Here is a 22,081-nt window from a genome sequence, read left to right as displayed (position 1 = left end):
AGTAGTGCTTTAGATCAATCCCCAGCCACTGACCTAGGTGACGAATGACTTGATTTGCAAAATGGGAGCCATTATCCGTAGTTAATTTTCCTGGTACTCCCCACCTAGGTAGTATCTCCCGAAGGAGGTTCTTTGCAACTGACAGGGCATCTGCTCTGCGACATGGAAAAACTTCCGGCCACCTGGAGAATAGATCTATGATCACTAGACAGTACTTGTATCCCCTACATGGGGTGAGCTCAATGAAGTCCATTTGTAAATGCCGAAATGGACCTTCTGAAGGTTTCGTTACTGATTGTGTAACGGATACTGGCCTTCCAACATTGTGTTGGGCACACAGGTAGCATCTCTTTACGAATTCTTGGGCATAGGCAGAAAAACCTGGTGCAGCCCACCTTTTGGCCAGCATTTCTACCATGGCCGTTTTTGAAGCATGGTCTAATCCATGTGTCATTCGGGCCAGGCCCGGATATGCCGATTTTGGAATGAATGGTAACTGCGTCTCCCTCTGTCTCCATAGCCCATCTGGCCCTTTCACACCATCTTTCTTCCACTTACCCAGTTCCCCCTCTGTCACACCCGACTGGACATCAAGGAGGGTGTGAGTGTCATGTAATACCCGTGAAGGCATGAGCGCCACTGGGGCATCAGTGTGTAGGGCTGCCCTCTTAGCCCACCAATCGGCCCAGGAGTTACCAATGCTGACCGGGTCAGAGCACCCCGTGTGAGCCTTACACTTAACCACAGCAATGGAGTGAGGCAGTTGGATGGCAGAAAGGAGGTCTCGGACTAACTCATGGTGCTGTATTGGTTTACCTGTGCTGGTGAGGAAGCCCCTCTGTTTCCAGAGGGCTCCATGGTCATGGCATACCCCGAATGCATACCTGGAATCTGTGAATATCGTGACATCCTCACCTGCGAACTGGCGGCAGGCCTGGGCTAGGGCGAACAGCTCTGCAGCCTGTGCTGACCAGGTGGACGGTAACTTACCTCCAGAGAGCAATTGGCCCTCTGACGCAACCACAGCGTAAGAGGTAGATGGGCTCCCATCAGGGAGCCTAAGGGAGCACCCATCCACAAAAATGAACTCAGAAATTGGCAATGGGTCTTCACCCAGGTCTGATCTAGGCTTAGCGAGGGATTGAGCAACCTCAACACAGTCATGAGGGGAACCTTCCATTTCAGTGGAAAGAAGTGTGGCCGGGTTTATTGTGGAACACCTTTGGAGGGTCACATTGGAGAGAGTAAGCAGGATGTTTTGGTAGTGAATCAGACGTGCAGTGGTAAGGTGAGATGTTTTAGCCTGCGTTATCAGGGCATGCACAGCATGCGAGGTGTGCACCACAAGGGGATGCATTTGGACTAAATCTGCAGACATGAGGACTGCCTCCGCAGTGGCTGCCACAGCTCTGAGGCAGGCTGGCAGAGAGCTGGCCACCGTGTCCAGACGTTTAGAATAATACGCAATGGGGCGCAACCTGTCACCATGAATCTGGCCAAGGACGGCGGTCATGAAACCATGCCGTTCATCCACATACAATTGAAATGGCTTGGAAAAATTTGGTACTCCTAAAGCGGGCGCATCGCATAGCGCTTGTTTAAGGTCAGAGAACGCCGTCTCAGCCTTAGTCGTCCAGTCCAGTCTGTCATTAGGTCTAAGTCCTTGTCCCCCATGCATAAGGTCTAGTAAAGGTTGGGATCTTTCAGCAAAATCCTGGATCCAGGGACGGCAGTAGCCGACCATTCCCATCCATTTCATCAATTGCCTTTTAGTATCTGGGATGGGGGCCTTGCGAATCCCTTCTACCCGTTTTAGACCTAGGCGTCTGCCTAGGTGATTGAGGACATGTCCGAGATATTGAACCTCTTGTTTGACTAACTGCAGTTTTGCCTTTGAGGCTTTATGGCCATTTTGGGCTAGAAACAGCAACAGCGCTTTGGTATCTTGCTCACAACTCTGCCTAGTGGTGGAACACAACAGCAGGTCATCTACATATTGAATTAGGGTGCTCCCGCCCGGGGGCTTGAACCCCTCTAAGTTCTTTCCTAATTCTTGAGCATAAACGCTAGGTGACTCAGTGTACCCCTGGGGTATCACTGTCCACGTATAACGGTTGCCTCTAAAGGTGTGCGCGAACCAGTACTGTGAGTCTGGGTGAACAGGGATAGAGAAAAATGCATTTGCTAGATCAATAACAGAAAACCACTGAGCCTGAGGTGGTATGGATGATAGGATAGTTACTGGATTAGGAACAATAGGTGCACGGGATGTATGGCGTCATTCACCCCCCTCAGGTCCTGTACAAACCGCCAGGAGCCATCTGCCTTCCTCACAGGCAGGATCGGAGAATTAACGGGGGAGTAGGGAATTTCCTTCAGAGCCCCCTTTTGTACCAGTTCTTGGTGCACCATGGTGATACCCTTCTCTGCCTCAGGTGAGAGTGGGTACTGAGCTTTTACTGGTCTGTGGTTGGACTTTGGCTGGACTTGCAGTGGTGCCGCGGTGCAGATTCTCCCAAAGTCATTCTTGCCACTTGCCCATAGGGTTTCTGGTATCTCAGACAGCCACTCAGGTTCAGTTGGTGGGGCTGGTAGGTTCGTGGTCTGGCGATGTTCTTCAGAGAGGAACGCTTCTCTCCTGACATCTACTGTGAGGGAGATGGTATGTCTTTGAATGGTTCCATCAGTAGTAATACTTCGGCCATCCTCGACTGGAATCCAGTCTTGTCCGTCTTCGCAGTCTTTGATCCATGGGCCTAGGTCTTTCCATTGGTGGGCGTCAGTTTTTCCCAGTGACACATGGGGCATATGATGATCGAAGATCCATGTACTTTGATCTTGGTTGAGCTGGACAGACATGCCGGCCATGGATGCGCTTACATACAGAAACTTCATTAACACGGTCTCAGGGGGTTTCTGTTCTTCCAGGAAGAACATCATCCATTCCCTTATCTCATGGTCGCAGTGTGAACTATAGAGAGCCGTGCAATGGAGGATGGGGGGTTGTTCAAGTGAGTGTGGCACCTTGTCTCGACCAATGGTGTTATCAGTGAGGACCCATGCGGCGTAGCATGGCTTGCTTTCTTGGGAGACATACAATCCAAGTGGGGGAGAGGTCAGGTGGACTCCCCTCTCGTCCAAATCAATTTTGCATTGCAGTTTACATAGTAGGTCTCTGCCCAAAAGGTTAACTGGACAGTGGTTATTCAACAGGAAGGCGTGATGGACAGGACCGGACCTTGTGGCAATGGATAACGGAACAGTCTCTAACAAGGTGTGGGGTAGGCCAGAGGACCCCCACAACTGTCACATGATTTCCAGACTTAGGGACTCCAGGGAGGTCTGTGTCTTTCACTGTGGACTTGGTAGCTCCTGTGTCCACTAGGAAGACAACAGCATGATCGTCAATCTCGAGGGTTATCGTGGGGTCCTCCCTTGATGTCTCTGTGAGGGACAAGAACTGGCCGTTTCCTGGTCCCTCAGTCCCCTCGCCTCTTCATTGTGGGCCATATGTACCCCACTGGGGTGGGGGCCCCTGACGGCTTCCTCCTCTTCCTCCCCTCTGTGGAGCGGCCACTGTTGACCATTATTCTGGGGACAATCCTTTCTCCAATGATCTTGTTTTCCACAGAGGAAACATCCCTCTTGGTCATCACCCCGGGGTTGGGTGCGGTGGAACTGTCTCCGGTCTCGACTGCTAAAGCCGCCTCTTTCTCTCGGGGTTCGGCCCCTTCTGTTGTTAGGTCCACCCCGGTGATATTGGAGCTGGGCTTGGGCTAACTGGAGCTGGGCCAGTTGCAGAGTCGAGGCCTGCCTCTCTTTCTGGTCCTGGGTCACCTCTTCTGCATGTGTAGCGTGACGTCTTAGTTCTTGCCATTCCGCCTGACTCCATCCCAGGCATGTGATTTTCACCATCTGCTGGACCTTGGGTCGGAGACCCGCCACAAAGAGCGTCTTCATGGCGTTCCTCCTTGCTTCGTCATTGTCGATCCCAGAGTGGTCTTTCATTAGCCCATCCAAACGTGCTTCCCACTGGGAGACGGTTTCTCCAGATCCTTGTTTTTCCTTTTGGATTTTGTTCTAGTCTGGAGTCTTCTTATATTTTGCCTTAATTCTGGTTCCCAGTGCTGCCATGTCTGCAGTGAATGGATTAGCCCGAGTGTTCATGGCATTTCCTCCAAAATCAGCGTTCACTGCGGCCCAGTCACCTTTCAGCTTCCTCCGGAGAACTTGTTCCCATTCCCTTCCACTGGGTTGGTAAATTCCATCCAATGCAAGGACTTCATCCCAGAAACGGGCCCCTCCCACTTGGTTTGGGTCTGGCAGACTGTTGACCACCTCCTTCAGTTCACTTAGATCCCAGTTCCTCTGCACCTGTACCATCCCGTCGTCTCTGGGGTTTGGCATTTCCACCAAGGGGAACTGTCTTGGCACTCCAACAGGTGCCCTTTGCTCTTCAGTCAGAGGCTGTTGCATGCGTTGTTGAATACGCTCACTCCTTCGAGGAGGAGTATCTTCTTCATCTTCTGCCGAATCTGCAGCTCTTGCGGCTTGTGCTGGCGAGTATGCAGGGGGCGGATCCTGTCTCGCTGAAGGTGGCAGGATTTCCTGAGCAGGGGGAGCTGGCGGCGCTGAAGGGAGGGGTGGGTAGATGCAGCTGTCTTCCGCTTTCTTTTTTTTTTCCTCTATCTTCTTTCTCTTTTAACAACATATTCAAACTTTGTTGTGCTTGGACTGCCTTTGCTTTTTCCTCACCTATTTTTTTTATGATTCCCTCATTCTTGCGTCTCTCAGCCTCTATTTCGATCTGTCTTGCCACATTTTCCCACATTTCCAAACATTCCTCTTCACCTTCACTACTTCTACAACATCCACAACAGCCTTCTCGCTTCTTTATCTTTCTTCTTACCATCCTTATTTTCGCAGGGTCGAAAGACCCATCTCTTGGCCACTTGCCACCTGTCCTTTTCGCCCACATTTCACACATCTCTGAAAAGTCCTTTCCAGTTCTTTCCTCTACTGCTTCCCTACATGTTTTACCCCGTAGTAAACCCTTATTTCCCTTATCACGTTTTCGCATTTCCCTTTCAAATGCTGTTTCACCTTCCGGATCATAAGCCGGATCAGGAGTCCAATTTGACTTGCTACTGCTATTTCCCATTTTGTCGCACCAGACTTTCAGTACTGATTATTATTATTATTATTTTTTTATTATTATTATTTTTTTATTTTTATTTTTTTTTAAGATAGGTTACTTAACAAACATGCACAGAATATGTTAGACAAGCCAGTCTTCTTTGCATAAAGAAAAAGAGAAAAGGTAAACTTGTTTTCTTTGCAGGGAAAGAATATATATATATATATATATATATTAAAATCGTCACACAGTAGAAAACTTCTATGCCTGTGTTATTTTGCAAAGCAAGTTCTTCATTGCAACAATGCAGACTTTTACAAAAGACTTATCACAAAACAGTTATATTTGTATAATTTATGTATGCCAAATGCACATCCCAGTAACATAAATCTCAATTCGGGGTGCAGTTCTGATAATAGGGACAAAGCAGTCGTGGGGATAATCTACAGTACATGGAGGTCTTTGTCTCAGCCTCTCCGTTAAACTATATGTTTACGGAACCTTTTACACCTTAATTTCTGCTTAATTATTATTTTATTTTTATTTATTTATTTATTTATTTATTTATTATTATTATTTATTTATTTTTTTAATAATACTTATGAGCTCATTTATTTGATATTCTTAACTTGTCAGGTTTCTAATTTCACACTCGGCACACTCATCCAAACCACAAACCTTACACATTCATACCGTGCACATTACATTCATACAATCTTATTTTATCTAGTTTGCAGACAAAACACATTTCACATCTCGCTGGACGTGATACAGATATTTTACGACTCTCTCAGTCGAAACTGGTTATTTTACGACTCTCCCAGTCGAACTTGGTTATTTTACGACTCTCCCAGTCGAACTTGGTTATTTTACGACTCTCCCAGTCGAACTTGGTTATTTTACGACTCTCCCAGTCGAACTTGGCTATTTTACGACTCTCCCAGTCGAACTTGGTTATTTTACGACTCTCCCAGTCGAACTTGGTTATTTTACCTTCAGAAAGATACCGCAACAAATTTTCTATTCCACAAAATTTGTTCTACCTTTTAGTCCGGCCGGAGTGACGGGGGACCGCAGGCCTCAGGAACTGTGATGGGTCAGGCTAAAATTCTCTGTCCTCGACTCCAGACGGGTACCTCGTCGTCCTTCTAGGACTCGCGTCCTTCTGAAGGTCCTGGCGGTCCCCGTGCAACCGAATCCCGGACGAGCCCCCAAGTCTGTTATGGAAATTTGGAGGTAGGAAGCAACAGATGAGTCCAATGGTTTAGCTTGGTTTCATTTATTGAGATATCTTTCTATGCGAGCTCGGGGAGACTCTCCACAGACAGTTCTGAGAAGTTCTCCAAAAAGCAGACGCAGTTGCTTTCATTTTATATTGACAGACAAATGACCTTTCTCTGCAACCACAACCGGAAGACCCATGTCTGCTTTTGCACATTCTATGCTCAGGACAAGCTTTTCGTCTAGCACAAGCATCTTATATTTACCATATATAGAATAAAAATTCATCTCTTGTCTAGCTTAACATGGGTAAGGTCTAAAACCCCTCCCCAGTCTCTTGCATCTGTTTCTTCGAGCATAGCAACCTTATTTTGCAGCCTAACTTCCTTAGTAACCATCAGACATCATGCTTGGTGGTAATTTTCCACTACACATGTCATACCATCCGCAATAACCCCCAGTATAAATTTTTACATGATAAAAAAGTGTCATATTGCATATAGCGAAGCAATCAATTTTGGGCTGCCACTAATGATTGTTTTTCAATAGATTAATCTATCAGCTATTATACCTATTGTGCGCGCTGTCCGACAGGCAGGCAGGACACGGGGAAATTATCAAGCAGGCAGACGAAGATCCAAGAATACGGGTTTATTGCAAACGGGCAGGACAACACGGTTACTGACATTAATGACAGATCTAGGGATACTGACACAGACGTGGACTAAATACACAAGAAAAGCCAGGATTCACAGGAAACAGGTGCACACAATCGGGAAGTCACACGAGGTAACGAGGTGGGCGTGGCACACAGGAGGGGCGAACGAGCAGGTCATGACAATACCGATGGTTCAAGTAATGTAAACAATAATTTTTCTTTCAGAAATCAAACTGTCTTATTTAAGTTAAATTTCTTTTGATAGGTACATACTGTATGGCATTGTAGGGTTTTAGCTAAAGGACATCGGCTTTTCGGCACTATACATACATTTACTTATGCCCACAATTAGAGATAAATTGTGATGCCCAAAAGTTAGGAATCTGTATAAATTCAGCATATCCTTGTGTTTACTAAACAAAAAGTTAGCAAAGCACACCACATGTGACTTTTGTTAAATCATGGAAGTGATGAAGAAAGGGACAACTCAGCAGTCACAACATCTTAAAAAGGAGATATTGTGGACTGTTTTAAGACGTGCATTATGGAAGTGAATCATTTCCCAGTTTCTCAGCTTCATTTCTATTTCAGTTAATGATTTTTTTTTTATTATTAATTTCTGTTTTCATTTCAGTTTTAGTTTACGGTAATAACACCGGTCCCAACAAGCCGAACAATGTGTACGAACATGAGTAGATCAATATACAGGGTATACAAAAGCCAAACTTAAATGAAACTTTCTTTAGGGTGTTGGTCTGTTGGGTGAGTGGTATGTAAGGCAGGATGTCTGGGGAGGGGGTTGTGTGCCAAGTCGAGGGACCCCTGTCCTTGAGGTCCACTCTGCTGTCTGTAGGTCCCTAAATCTTTGGGCAATAAAAGTTGGAGTGCTGGCCTCCCTTGTTATCTGTGTGTGTATGTGTGTGTGTGTGTGTGTGTTTGTGTGTGTGTGTGCGTGTGTGGGGTCACTAACCCCCCTTTGGTGCCTAGGCCAATGTCTACCTCTCGTAACAGGCTCGGCCTTGTCTCAGGCCACCTGGAAATATTTGTTCAAACACAACACACCCAATAGTTCTTTAAGGTGTTTTAAAATGTTTAAACTGAAAGGTTTTGTAGGTGCCAGATGTCTGTTTTACACACTGGCATTTAAATTAAGTTTATATTTGATATTTCACATACGATCATGATTCACATAACCCAAAATTTTGAATTTATAATGTACATGGTTAAAACTTGGATTTAGTGTCATTGCACTTTAATGATAAAAATAGGTACTGCCACTTTAAGCACGTAGGGGCAATGGCTGCGCGTTGTGCTTGATAGTGCTTTAGGATGGATACGAGCTGAGAAGCCTGGAGTCACACGGCTTTCTGACTGTGTCGTCGTGTCGTGTCCTGTCAGCTTATAGACTTGCGTGTCCACGAGTCAGTATTTATTTACAACCTTTGACTTGTATATATATATATGGAATTCATATCTTGTTCGTTAAAATAAAAACTGCAAACGTAAGTCAAGGGGAAGATTTTCTTGGATCCTGGAACACTCCTCTTCTTTTTTAAATTAGTTTCGGAAATACCCTACAATTTTAGTCAGAAAACCCTCTGCTTCATGTGGAAAAGGAATATTGGAAAGGATACAAGGCTCGAGGAAACTGTGGACTGCTTGGATAAAGTTAGAAAGGAACCGAAAGTTAGCCATGCACAGTGGATGGAAGGTAACTAGCTATGTGTGGATGAAAGAAAGTTTTGGTAACCTGCAACTTGCTTTGCTATTTTTGGAAGTTTGCCATAATGGACGAAATTACTGGAAAATTAGCTTGTAGAAAAAGACAATCGAAAATGACAGAGAAGGCTATTGAGGAAAGGCTGCACAGGTTAATTCAATCTAGAAAGGCTAAGCTAGGCCACCTAACTAGCCAAGCTAATCAGATTGAAAGACTAATGGAAGACGATGCTAACGTGAACACAGTTAAACAGAAATTGCATTTGGACTATCAAAACTCCTTTGGAGAATTGCGCAAGATAAATGATAGCTTAGAACAATTAATGGATGTGGAAGAATTTGAAGGACCGAAGTTCTTGGTATGAGCCAAATTCAAATTATTTATTCAACATGTGGAATTGTGGATTAAAGCAGCTGAGGAATGCTCAGAACAAGTTATGCACTGTGATGCAGACCTCCATCCGTCTGACAGCGTCTCTGCTGTGTCTGCATTAAGTAGTAAGAGCAGAAAGCGTGTGTCACGCAACAGCGTGCAGGCGAGCGGGGAAGCAGCAGAGTAACCCGGGAATACTCAAAAGGGTGTTGTGCTAACAACAAGGAAACGAGAAACAGCATGACACCACAATGACTGATCTGGGGAAGACTGACTGAGACACGGACTAAATACACAAGACAAGCTAAGGGTAACGAGCAACAGGTGCGAACAATCAGGCAGAAACAGGAGGTAACAAGGTGGGCGTGGCACACACGAGGATCGTACGCAGCTGGGTGTGACAGTGTGGGTCAGCCACTGGGACCAAAGTGTCCAATGCTTCCTCAGTGCGCCTAAAAGCAGAAATGGAGAGAGCTATATTGCTTGCACAGGCAGCAGTTCTCAAATAAAAACAAGCTCTTGAGCATCAGAAAGCTAAATTGAAATCAAAAAGAGAAGAATTAGACTTACAAACTGCTATCGCTGCGTCTGATGCAAAATTAAGAGTTTTAGAAAATTTTGAAAATGAGTGTTCATCACAAGTGAATCCTGCACATGTAATGACAATGGATTCTGAATATATTCCATTACCTGTAAGACGAAACCCAGTTACCAACACAGAAAATGAACATGGTGAATTCGTGTCTATTCATTCTCAGCCTATTGGCACACAACAGTCAAATTTCGTAGCAGATGATCATGCAGTTGAAACACTTTGCAGTGTTGGTGAAACAACAGAAAATGATGACGTTGCCACCTTTAGACATTCCTACATTCAGTGCTGATCCTGTCACTTGATTACAATACATTTATAAGAGCCTTTGAGCATGGTGTAGAATCACGCACTAAACGCCCTAAGGATCGTCTGTACTTTTTAGAGCAGTTCACTAGTGAACAGCCGAAGGAGCTGATAAAGAGCTGCCTTCATATGCAGCCAGATGAAGGCCACCACAAAGCCAGACCATTACTTAAGGAGCATTTCGGAAATGATTACAAAATTGCCGTAGCCTATATGAACAAAGTCTTGAACTGGACACCTATCAAGCCAGAGGATGCAGGAGCTCTGAATGCATTCTCACTTTTTCTGACAGCTTGCCGTAACACCATGGCTGAAGTGAGTTACATGGAGGAGCTTGATAATGTTACAAACCTGAAAGTCATTGTAACAAAGCTTCCATATCAGCTACGTGAAAAGTGGAGAAATGTTGTATGTAGCATTTAGGAATTATGTGACAGGAGAGTCAAGTTTATGGATTTGGTGGAGTTTATTAATAAACAAGCCAAAATTGCACTTCATCCAGTCTTCGGTGACATAAGGGACATCACAACTGTTAAAACATCTACAATTAAACAAAGCAATAACAAAGAGCAGAAAAAAGGCGTAATCATGAAGTCATTCACCACAAGTGCTATACAGTTGAACAATCAGGAGACAGACACAGAGTCATAGGAAAACACTAATTCTGTGAAGGACAACAACACAGACGTGTCTATTTTGTGATGGTGACCAACCCATAGACTTGTGTGGTAAGCTTAAAGGCAAGACACATGACGAAAAGTTAAAGTTCTTAAAGAGAAAAGGACTTTGTTTTGGCTGCTTGAAGCAAGGTCACATGAGCAGATTCTGCAAAGGAAAGGTCAGCTGTCAGGTGTGTTCTCTAACTCATCCTACACTGCTGCATATTAAGAAAAGGAACACAGCTGCTGAAACAAAGAAGACTAAGAGCAGCGAAACTCAAACAATCTTCTGTGCCTTCATTGCTGCAGAGTTTGAGAGCTGTGAGCTGACTGGGGCCGGGGAAGATGACTGCACACTTGCAATCATTCCTGTTCAGGTCAAAGCCAAGAGGGGAAAAGCAGTGGTGCAGACTTACGCCTTCCTGGACCCAGGAAGCTCAGCCACGTTCTGTACAGAGGCATTGATGGATGAATTGAAGCTCACCGGGAGAAAGACCGACATACTACTGAGAACCATGAATGAAGAGAAACCTGTCCGTACTTACATGGTGTCAGGCTTGGAGGTCAGTAGTTTGTCCGGTGAGGAATACATTGATCTTCCAGATGCAAAGGTCAATACCTGTAGGAAAGGAAAACATACCGCAACAAAAGGATCTTGAAAGGTGATTGCTTATTGGAGCAAATGTACCTAAAGCTATGGAGCCGTGGGAGGTGGTAAGCAGTGTTGGTAATGGGCCATACGCTGTACGAACCAAGCTAGGCTGGACTGTGAATAGACTTTGGAGGGCCATGCAGACAAGAGAAAGCCAATGAAGACAACGGCAAACTGCATATCAGTGAGCAGTTTAGAGAACCTGTGGCTACAACAGTTCAAGGTGGATTTTCCAGAAGGTGGAAAACATGATGAAGTGGAAATGTCTAGGGAGGACCATCAGTTCATGGACATGGTCATGGAATGTGCTGAACTGATTGACGGTCACTACTCCTTACGTCTACCCCTCAAAAACAGATTGGTCAACATACCAAATAATTGCCCAATTGCTGAGCAACGAGCACTCAACTTAAAGCGGAAATTTCTCAGGAATGACTGCTTTAGACAGGAGTATACAGACTTTATGGATGACCTGATTAAAAGGGGCTATGCAGTGAAATTGTCCAATGATAAACTGACACACAAAGAAGGGAAAGTGTGGTATATGCCGCACCACGCTGTATACCATCCTGTCAAGCAGTAATTGAGAGGTGTGTTCGACGGTGCAGCATCCTATCGACACATCCCTGAACGATCAACTTCTTCAGGGTCCAAACTTGACAAGCAGTCTGATTGGCGTCGTGGTCTGATTCAGACAAGAGCCCGTTGTGATCATGGAAGCAATGTTCCACCAAGTAAAGGTGCCTGAAGACGACTCTTCCTCTGATGGATGGGCAGTGACTGCAGTCAAGCTTTGACTGAGCACAAAATGACCGTGCACTTGTTTGGGGCCACATCACCCAGTTGCACCAGTTTCGCCTTGAGGAGGTTCTGACTCTCCCTGCCGGTCCCTGGAGGATGGGCTCCCCCTTTGAGTCTGGTCCCTCCCAAGGTTTCTTCCTTCTAGGGAGTTTTTCCTTGCCACTGTCGCCTATGGCTTACTCACTGGGGGCTTTGGGTGGGGATGCTGTAAAGCGCTTTGAGACGATGTAATGTTGTGATAATGCGCTATACAAAAATAAATTTGTTGTTGTTGTTGCTGAAGATCAGAGTGGGCAGTTCAGAGCTGAAGTGGTTCAGACAGTCTTACAGAACTTTTTTAGAACATAAGAACATAAGAAATTTACAAACGAGAGGGGGCCATTCGGCCTATCAAGCTCGTTTGGGGAGAACTTAACTAATAGCTCAGAGTTGTTAAAATCTTATCTAGCTCTGATTTAAAGGAACCCAGGGATTTAGCTTCCGCTACACTAGCAGGAAGACTATTCCATACTCTAACTACACGCTGTGTAAAGAAGTGCTTCCCCAGATTTGTTTTAAAATGTTCTCCCGCTAATTTCCACTTATGACTACGAGTTCTAGTATTTGACTGTCTTTGTTGTATTTGTTGACTGTCTCAAGTCTGTTGCTACACAGGAGGCAGCCATATTAATGTGTCAGGATCTTCTGCAAATCTGTGCTAATGGAGGCTTCCGTCTCAACAAATGGGTGAGCAACCAACGTAATGTGCTCGACTCGATCCCGAAGTCTAAACTGGCTACAGAAATGAAAACCTTAGATCTGGATCATGACGAACTTCCTCTGGAGAGGGCCCTCGGTCTCAATTGGTGTGTTGAATCAGACACATTCAAATTCAAGATCACCATTAGAGATCACATGAAGAGGTCTTCTTTCATTCACATGAAGAGGTCTTCTTTCATTCACATGAAGAGGTCTTCTTTCAGTCATTGAATCAGTCTATGACCCATTAGGCATCTTGTCCCCTGTAGTATTGCCAGCAAAGACTATCCTGCAAGAATTGTGCAGATTGAAGATTGGATGGGATGGCAACTTACCTGAGCATGGTAAGCGGTGGTTTGACTGGCTAGCCAGTCTTCCTGCTTTGGAACACTTCTCAGTTGCAAGATGTCTCAAGCCTGAAGAATTTGGAAGTTGCGTATTTGTTCAATTACATCACTTTGTGGACGTGAGTGAGGATGCTTACGGATCAGTCAGCTACCTTCTCCTGCGCAATGCAAACAATGAGATGCATTGTGCATTTGTGATGGGCAAGTCCAGAGTAGCGTCTCTTAGGCCTCTTACCATTCCCCGCATGGAATTGACCGCTGCTACCGTTGCCGTTAAGATGGATGGCATCCTGAGAAGAGAGCTACAATTGGATCTTGCGGAATCAATTTTTTGGACTGATAGTATGGTGGTACTCCGGTATCTGCAGAACAGGACCACACGTTTCCGCACATTCGTGGCAAACAGAGTTTCAGATATTCTGAAGGGCTCTGATGTGGATCAGTGGAGACATGTCAGCACAGACAAGAATCCGGCCGACTGCGCCTCTAGAGGGCAAAGAGTGGATGAATTCATGAAGAACACTATTTGTGTATCTGGACCTGAGTTTCTCTGCAGTCCTGTAGAGTGTTGGTCCAGTACTCCATTGAGCCACACGGAAATCACTTCAGATGATCCTGAGATCAAAAGGGTCACAGTAAATCGAATAGAAGTGGAAGAAAACATTACTCCATTCAAGAGACTGATCAACTACTTCTCATCATGGATTAAGTTAAAAAGAACTGTGGCGTGGTTCCGGAAGCTTAAAGCTTTATTATGGAGTCTCTGTCAAAAACGCAAAGAGCTGTGTGCGGCCAATGTGGAGAACAACTTAGATCATGGTCAACATCTGATCCAAAGTCAGATTGACAGATTGAAGACGAGCTTTAGGCATACACAACTTGCAGTGGAAGAACTGGATCAAGCAGAACTTGACATAATGAAATTCTGTCAAAGGGAGAAATTCTCAGAAGAGATTTCAGCTTTAGTCACTTGTATAAGCTGAACCCTGTACTTCAGGATGATCTGTTGCAAGTTGGTGGGAGACTGAGTCGGGTAGCTAAGCCAGAAAATAGCAAGCAGCCTGTCATCTTGTCCAGAGACTTTCACATTGCGGATTTAGTCCTCCAACAGATACATAAAGAGACTGGGCACGGAGGGCGCAATCACATGCTCTCTGGATTGCACCAGAGGTTTTGGATTCCGAGCAGCAATACAGCCATCAGAAAGGTCATTGCAAAGTGTGTGACATGTCGTCGGTTGCATGGAAAGGTTGGAAAACAACTAATGACTGATCTTCCACAAGTGCGAGTGATGCCAGATGATCCACCCTTTACCCAAGTAGGTGTAGATTATTTTGGACCATTCGAGGTGAGGCGTGGAAGAACCCTCTTGAAAATATACGGAGTCATATTCACTCGTTTAGCCATTCATGCAGTGCACATCGAGCTGGCCTCGTCATTAGACACAGATTTGTGCATAAATGCAATCCGGCGCTTCATAGCACGGAGAGAACAAGTGAAGGAGATTCGCTCAGATAACGGGACAAATTTTGTTGCTGCCAATTGCGAGCTGAAGGCAGCCATTGCTGACTGGAACACCTCAGAGTTTCAGCATCTGTTCCACCAGCATGGAATTAAGTAGACATTCAACCCTCTCGCTGCTTCGCATTATGGTGGAGCGTGGGAGAGGTTGTTAAGATCAGTCAGAAAGGTGCTGAATTCCACTGCAAAAGAACAAATTCTCGATGAGGAAGGCCTTCAAACAGTCTTATGTGAGGCAGAGTTGATCATCAACAGCCAACCAATCACTAAGGCATCCAGTGACCCGAATGATTTGGATAGTGATTTTTTTGATTAATAATGCAACAATGCATAATGATAATATTAGGGATTTGGCTTTACCAATATGCATTTCATTGCAGACCTAGTGCAGTGCCAGCAACATCTGCATGTCCCGGAATACCTTGCGAGCACATGTATATACTGTAGCCACATGTATGTCTTGAATATAGCCCTTGTTTATATTTGTTAGTGTAGACACTTGGATACTTGTTGTGCTGTGTATCCGGTTATCGCATGTGCCTTTATCTGTGTTGTATGTGTAATCCTGATGTGCTCTAGTGTTGTGTAACTTCCTACTGTGTGGGAGCCTTCCCGTTTAGTGTGTAACCTCCCCGTGTTTGTCTGCCATGTTTGTCGATGTGATATTGTTGCTTATTGTGCTATTTCTTTAAGGACGGATATTTATTTATTTATTTGCCATCACCACAATGCCTTGGTCTGCCCGTGCTACAATAATAACAGTCAGTCCTGTTACAACGTGAGTAATGCGTTCCTGAACAACCTTGCGTAAACTAAAATCACACACTAAAATGCATATATCCAATGGGACAAATAGGGTTAGGGTTAGGGGAATGCGGCTCCAAAACATAGCAACTTACACCAAATGAAATTAATTAAATAATAAAAACATATCATATTATAAACACCTCCTTTGGGTCTTATGAGTCTCACGAGAATTGCCTACAGGGGATAGAAGTAATTTGTCAAACTATAGGCCAATCAGTCTAACTTGTATAACTGGTAAAGTTATGGAGGCTATAATCAAAGAGAAAATGGTAGATTACCTGGACTCAAATAACATTTTGAGGGATAGCCAGCATGGATTTAGGAGAGGTAGATCCTGTTTAATAAATCTTTTGGAGTTTTTTGAGGAAGCTACTCAGGAAGTTGATGATAAGAAGCCTATGATGTTATCTACTTAGATTTCCAAAAGGCTTTTGATGTTGTCCCCCACAAGAGGCTCTTACTTAAACTTAAAGCGACAGGTTTTTTAGGAACTGTAGCGACCTGGATTGATAACTTGTTAACAGATAGGAAGCAGCGAGTAGTTATGAGGCACAATGTCACAGTGGGCATGCGTTCATAGTGGGGTACCGCAGGCTTAAATTTTAGGACCACTATTGTTCCTAATTTACATAAATGATATAGACACCAATATATGCAGTAAACTGGTGAAATTTGCAGATGACACCAAGGTGGGTGGTGTAGCAGATACTGAACTAGCGGCTCAGCAGCTACAGCGGGATTTTGATTTAATTAGTGACTGGGCCGATACCTGGCAGATGAAATTTAACATAGACAAATGTAAGGTACTCCAAGTAGGGAGCAGAAATATAAAGTACAGGTATTTTATGGGACCTACTGAAATAAAGGTAGCTGATTATGAGAAAGACCTTAGTGTGTATCTTGATGCTTCCATGTCTCATTCTCGCCAGTGCGGGGAAGCAATAAAAAATGCCAATAGGATGTTGGGGTATATCTCCAGGTGTGTGGAGTTTAAGTCAAGGGAGGTAATGCTAAGATTATACAATTCCTTGGTGAGACCTCACCTAGAATATTGTGTGCAGGTTTGGTCACCATATCTTAAAAAGGACATTGCGGCCTTAGAAAAGGTGCAGCGTAGGGCCACAAGAATGATTCCTGGTCTTAGAGGAATGTCATACGAGGAAAGGTTAGTTGAGCTAAATATGTTCAGCCTCAAGCAAAGGAGACTGAGGGGGGGCATGATCCAGGTCTATAAGATTCTAACAGGTTTGGATGCTGTTCAACCAAATAGTTACTTCAGCATTAGTTCAAATACAAGAACTTGTGGCCATAGGTGGAAATTACCGGGAGAACATTTCAAACTGGATTTAAGGAAGCACTTCTTTACACAGCATGTAGTCAGAGTATGGAATAGTCTTCCTGATAACGTAGTGCAAGCTGAATCCTTGGGTTCCTTTAAATCAGAGCTAGATAAGATTTTAACAACCCTGAGCTATTAGTTAAGTTCTCCCCAAGCGAGCTCGATGGGTCGAATGGCCTCCTCTCGTTTGTATAGTTCTTATGTTCTTATGTTGTAACTACTGCTTCAACCAAAAGTGCTAAACAAGCTAACTTGTGTCAGGGTCAGCACCCATCTGTCTGAGTCTTTCATGTTCCCTTCCCTATTTTGGCCAGCAGGCGTTGCTGGTCATCCTGTCCCTCCTGTTGTCAACCTTTGTCTTTTTCCCCTGTTCCCTGTCAGCCACATGACTCAACCAGTTGAGCTTGCGGCTGCCTGCAAATCCCTTTGTCATGTGTTCAAATTCCACCTCCTGTTTTTGCAGATTTTGTTCCTTTATGTTTCACTTGTATCAATTTTCTAGTCCCTGTGCTTTGATTTGTATTCGGTTTTGTTTTTTTTTGCCTTTGTGCCTTTGAGTGTGTTTTTACTGGGGCCTGTACTACGAAGCGGGGTAACTGGCTTATCGTGGTAACTTTGTGAGTAACTTGATGATGTGTGGTGTAACTTCACAATTAACCCGTGCTACGAAAGGTGGGTAGGTTTTAGTCGAGACATGTTGCTATGTCAATTTACGCTAAGTCTCAAAACTGCTCCGAGCAGTTTTTGTTCTTGGTTAAGTGGAGGTTTCCGCGTAAGCCAGACCCATATGAGCACCGCCCCTCCCACTACAATTTCTCAGAAGACAATGCCGGCGTACCTGGATGATCCGTACAACATTGCTAAGCGCTAATCGTGAGGGGCTCTCTCTGAATATGTATGAAATGGAGCAATGGCATATAATATGCATACAATGTATTAATTAATAACTGTTAGAGAGAAAGTTATTCTGAAAACCCAAGGGGTGTGCATTGTTCCCTGTTGTCCACTGACCAAAGCACACTTCACTAGATGTGCCTGTCTTGTCTAGTTTTAACGTTATTAACCCATTCATGTATTGTCCCATTGCACATTATACGGATACATTGAAACATTCAAAAATTAATAAAAATTCGTACGTAAATCATTCTGGGAAATAAAGGGGTGTGCAAGAGTCACCATGAGCCCAAAATGCTGAACCACCATGTCATTACAGCTGAAAGGACCTATTATATTAGCTATTAACACGATTTGGCACAAATCACAAAATGTGTTGAAGCTGAAAAATAATCGGTGTGCATCGATGTCTGTGTACTGGACATCACAATTCTGTCATTAAAAACTCCTACCTTCTGTAAAGATATTAAAGCCATGGACTATGAGGCTAACTTAACTGTGGTGACAGGTTCCTAGTCATTTTCTCACTACACATATGCTTCTGTTTTGTCCTGTTGTAAATCATTTAATTGTTTGTTAAACAGTGGCTCACCTTCTATTAAGTGTCATATGAACAGACACCTTTTTATTATTAGCTGTAAAACATAGAAACACACTATTAGTGGAGGCTAGACACAACAAATCTTTCATAATGAGTAGAAATATAAATACATAGCCCTCCACTTGACATGATGTTTTTATATTTCATCTTGACTTGCTGCCACGTACGCTTTCCACTACTATTGCTGTTGGGAAAACTGGAGTACAGTCTGGGGGCTGTTTTTTATTCACCTCCCCTCTCCTCATGTAATCTTGTTTCTCTGAGTTTTCCTATAGTCCCCTGTCTTCCTGACCTATCTACCCCCTATAATGTGATGCTTGTATATGTATGGTCTGGTTGATGGCCTGCTTTTCGCTGGTACTTGTGACTAGTGACATGGTGAATTGCAACAGCAATAAAGGGAATTAATCAATCAATCAATCAATATATTGATAGTGTTTATAATGGCAATTCTATTAGGAATGGAACCTTCTTTACTCATGTATTTCATGCAAATTTCATGATAACTAATTCTTGCCTCTTTTCAGTTGTCAGCTGTGGGATTGTTCTGACCCGTTACATAATGAAACCTGTAGAAGACCAGCGTCCTATGATAAATTATTTATTTAAGTGTAAGTATATCTTCAAGTTTCAATCAACTGTTTCTTTATTTTACAGTGTAGACCAGTGTTATTTCACAGGAATACTGGATTGTAATGAGATCTAGCAGTGTCTCTGTCATTTAGAGTGTACTGAATTATAGACACAGCCACATGAACTTTTCATAAAATCCATACTCGTCCGACCACTTGTCCAGCAAGGGCACTGGGGCCGATCCCAGAAAGTAAAGGCATAAGACAGGGATTTTCATAACATAAATTGTTTAACATAGATGTTTGTTCTATTGGTTTTCCTTTAGAAGTTATTTTGGTGAATACTAAGTTACCTACATAAAAGACACAAAAGAAACTAAACAGAATAAGAAGTAAAACACTTCAAATACAATTGTTTTATTAACGTTTCAGTTATCTTAAAAGCTTAGCAAATTGTTTCTTTATCCAGAACAAATTACAGTTAACCTGTTGAATCACTGGGTAGTTTTTACTGAGGCGATTCAGTAATCTATAATAAAACACCTTTCACTGGACCCTGAACCTTCTTTAGGGGTACTGTGTTATGTGTTATGATGTTATCTATACTAATGAAAAAATGATGGTGTCTAATTTGTTGGATTTTTTGCCCATACAGGTATTCCTTCATTTTCATATTTTATGATTCTTACTGTTTATAACCAGCTTATTACCTTGGTGCACAATGTGTTTATACCAGGTGAGCTTTCCCGAAGTTAAATTGAGGTTTTGTGAAACTCTTAGTAGGTTCATTTCTCTACATTCTCATTTTTCTGCAAAACTCAGATCTTTTCTTCTTTATGTAATGTTCAACAAAACCTCCCCCACACAATTATACAAAAAGTGCAAAAAGCTGCTTATTCAAAGTTTTCTTTGTCATTAAAGTGAAGCAGAACATATCTAATCTGACCTTTATACAACAGTGACATTACCCTTTAAATAAGGGAATGGATAAATCATCATGCAGAAAGGTGCAGCTGATCCCTGATTGGTCCAGACTTGTCACATGATGTAAGTGTGGTTGCAGCATAGCAGGGGGATGGATAAAAGCACCTCTGCATGCATGATGGAGAAGAATGTTTGCCAAGGTTTACTTTATCCTTACTACAGTTGACCCTTCCATATCATGGAGGTTATGGGCACAGGCCCCCTGGGATTTGGTCCCCATGGTGCATGGCACGTAACCTCACCTTTAAAAGGCATCGGCACATGCAGTTCAGCATGACGCCTTGTAAAGTCCTTTAATATGTACCCATTTAAGTCCTACAGACATCTATCATGCATAGTAATGTTAAGTAAGGGATAATGTACAGGCAGCCGGTAGTTATCGCAGAAATAAGCCCCGACAGTGTGATCAGGACCCGACGCGAAGCGCTTATTACACGGCTACTTGCCACATAAGGAAAAAAACTGGACATGAATATGAATTTGAAACATTTTATTGGCATATTTGTTTTTAATTTACATTTTTAAACGGTAATCTTTGTTGGCGCGGAGGGATTTTAAACATACAAGTAGTACCGGCTATGCGTTATTACTTTGGAGCGGTTATTATTTGAAAACGAACGAACCTGCAAATGTCTCAACTGACCAATCAGAATCAAGCATTCCAGAGAGCCGTGTAATAAGCAATAAACAACACGCACCAAAGAATGCTGCAACCTCCTGAGGGATGTAATGTTCCACCTGACTTATCTTAATATCTGAAATGCATTGTCCAAATGTCCTTTCCATTACAGTATGTGCTTAATTCTGATAATGAACTCGAAAGATTTTTTTAATCATATGGTTTTTCCTTGACTTAATATATATATTTTTTCTTTTGGTGTTTGATTTTTCTTTCGGAGTATGATTACACAAAAGGACTAGGGGTCTCATTTATAACCATTGCGTACGCACGAAACAGGACCTAAAAGATGTGTACGCCTCTTTCTACATAAACGTTGCGATTGATATAAACAAACTTGATGGCAGAATGTGCTGAGAGCCCAAGCCATGCGTCGAGGTGAGCCCAACTACATCTAGTCGGAATGCCACCAGAGAGGTGACATTCCATGTCCCTAGAGTTAGCTTCTGCAGCCGAGGATCGGACCACCAAGGTCCCCACCTTCGGCCACTGCCCAACTCACACTGCACCCGACCCCTATGGCCCCTCCTACAGGTGGTGAGCCCATTGGAGGGGGGACCCACGTGCCTTGTTCAGGCTGTGCCCAACCAGGCCCCATGGGTGTAGGCCTGGCCACCAGGTGCTCGCCATTGAGCCCCACCCCCAGGCCTGGCTCCAGGGGGGGGGCCCGGTGACCCGTGTCCGAGCAAGGGAAATCATGGATCCAATATTTTGTTCATCATTAGGGGTCTTGTGAGCCGCACTTCGTCTAGTTCCTCACCCAGGACCTGTTTGCCTTGGGTGACCCTACCAGGGGCATAAAGCCCTGGGCAACTTAGCTCCTGGGATCATTGGAACATGCAAACCCCTCCACCACGATAAGGTGTCGGAATTGTATTCTATGTCTGGGATATCACAACCATCACTAAGCTCAATAATACCTGTCATTTTGGATGGGATTATTAAAATGACTAGTAGATACATTAAGTTCCCTTACACTGTGGGAGAACAGGCCAACATCGACAGGCAATTTGCAGCAATGTCCGGCTTCCCAAATATAATCAGCACAATTGACTGCACTCACGTTGCAATGAGGGCTCCATATGAAAACGAATTTATTTACGTGAATAGAAAACGTGCATTCTATAAATGTGCAAGTTATTTGTGACGCTGATATGGTCCTGACAAACGTGGTTGCACGATGGCCTGGTTCAACACATGACTCGTTTATCCTGGAACACAGCAGTGTAGGGAGCAGAGTGCAGGCTGGCGCTGCGCGCGATGGCTAGCTTCTTGGTAAGGTGATAAAAACATTGTGTAATTTATAACTATTCATTGTTCATGTATTGAATCGTTCTGTTATGAAATGCAGATGACAGCGGCTACCCTCTCAAGCCCTGGCTCCTCATCCCCCTTTCAAACCCCCAGAGCACACAGGAAAATCGCTATAATGATGCTCACGCTCATGCGCGCACCGTTGTGGAGCGTGCGATCGGCCTCCT

At 43.9% G+C, this 22,081-nt stretch overlaps 1 protein-coding gene across 2 annotated transcripts in view; it reads left to right on the top strand.

Moving 5' to 3' along the window:
• LOC111853831 (uncharacterized) overlaps nucleotides 1–22,081 on the top strand; it is a 57,794-nt gene that overhangs the window by 20,185 nt on the left and 15,528 nt on the right. For both annotated transcript variants that reach the window (XM_072703029.1, XM_072703030.1), the window contains exons 11-12: nucleotides 18,893–18,976; nucleotides 19,593–19,673. In XM_072703029.1, coding sequence (XP_072559130.1) covers nucleotides 18,893–18,976; nucleotides 19,593–19,673 — 165 coding nt within the window. The remainder of the gene's footprint in view (nucleotides 1–18,892; nucleotides 18,977–19,592; nucleotides 19,674–22,081) is intronic.

Source organism: Paramormyrops kingsleyae, chromosome 19 (assembly GCF_048594095.1).
Source record: "Paramormyrops kingsleyae isolate MSU_618 chromosome 19, PKINGS_0.4, whole genome shotgun sequence".
Taxonomy (NCBI): Eukaryota; Metazoa; Chordata; class Actinopteri; order Osteoglossiformes; family Mormyridae; genus Paramormyrops; species Paramormyrops kingsleyae.
Note: the sequence above shows the minus strand (reverse complement) of the source record. Positions and strands in the feature narration are given on the sequence as shown.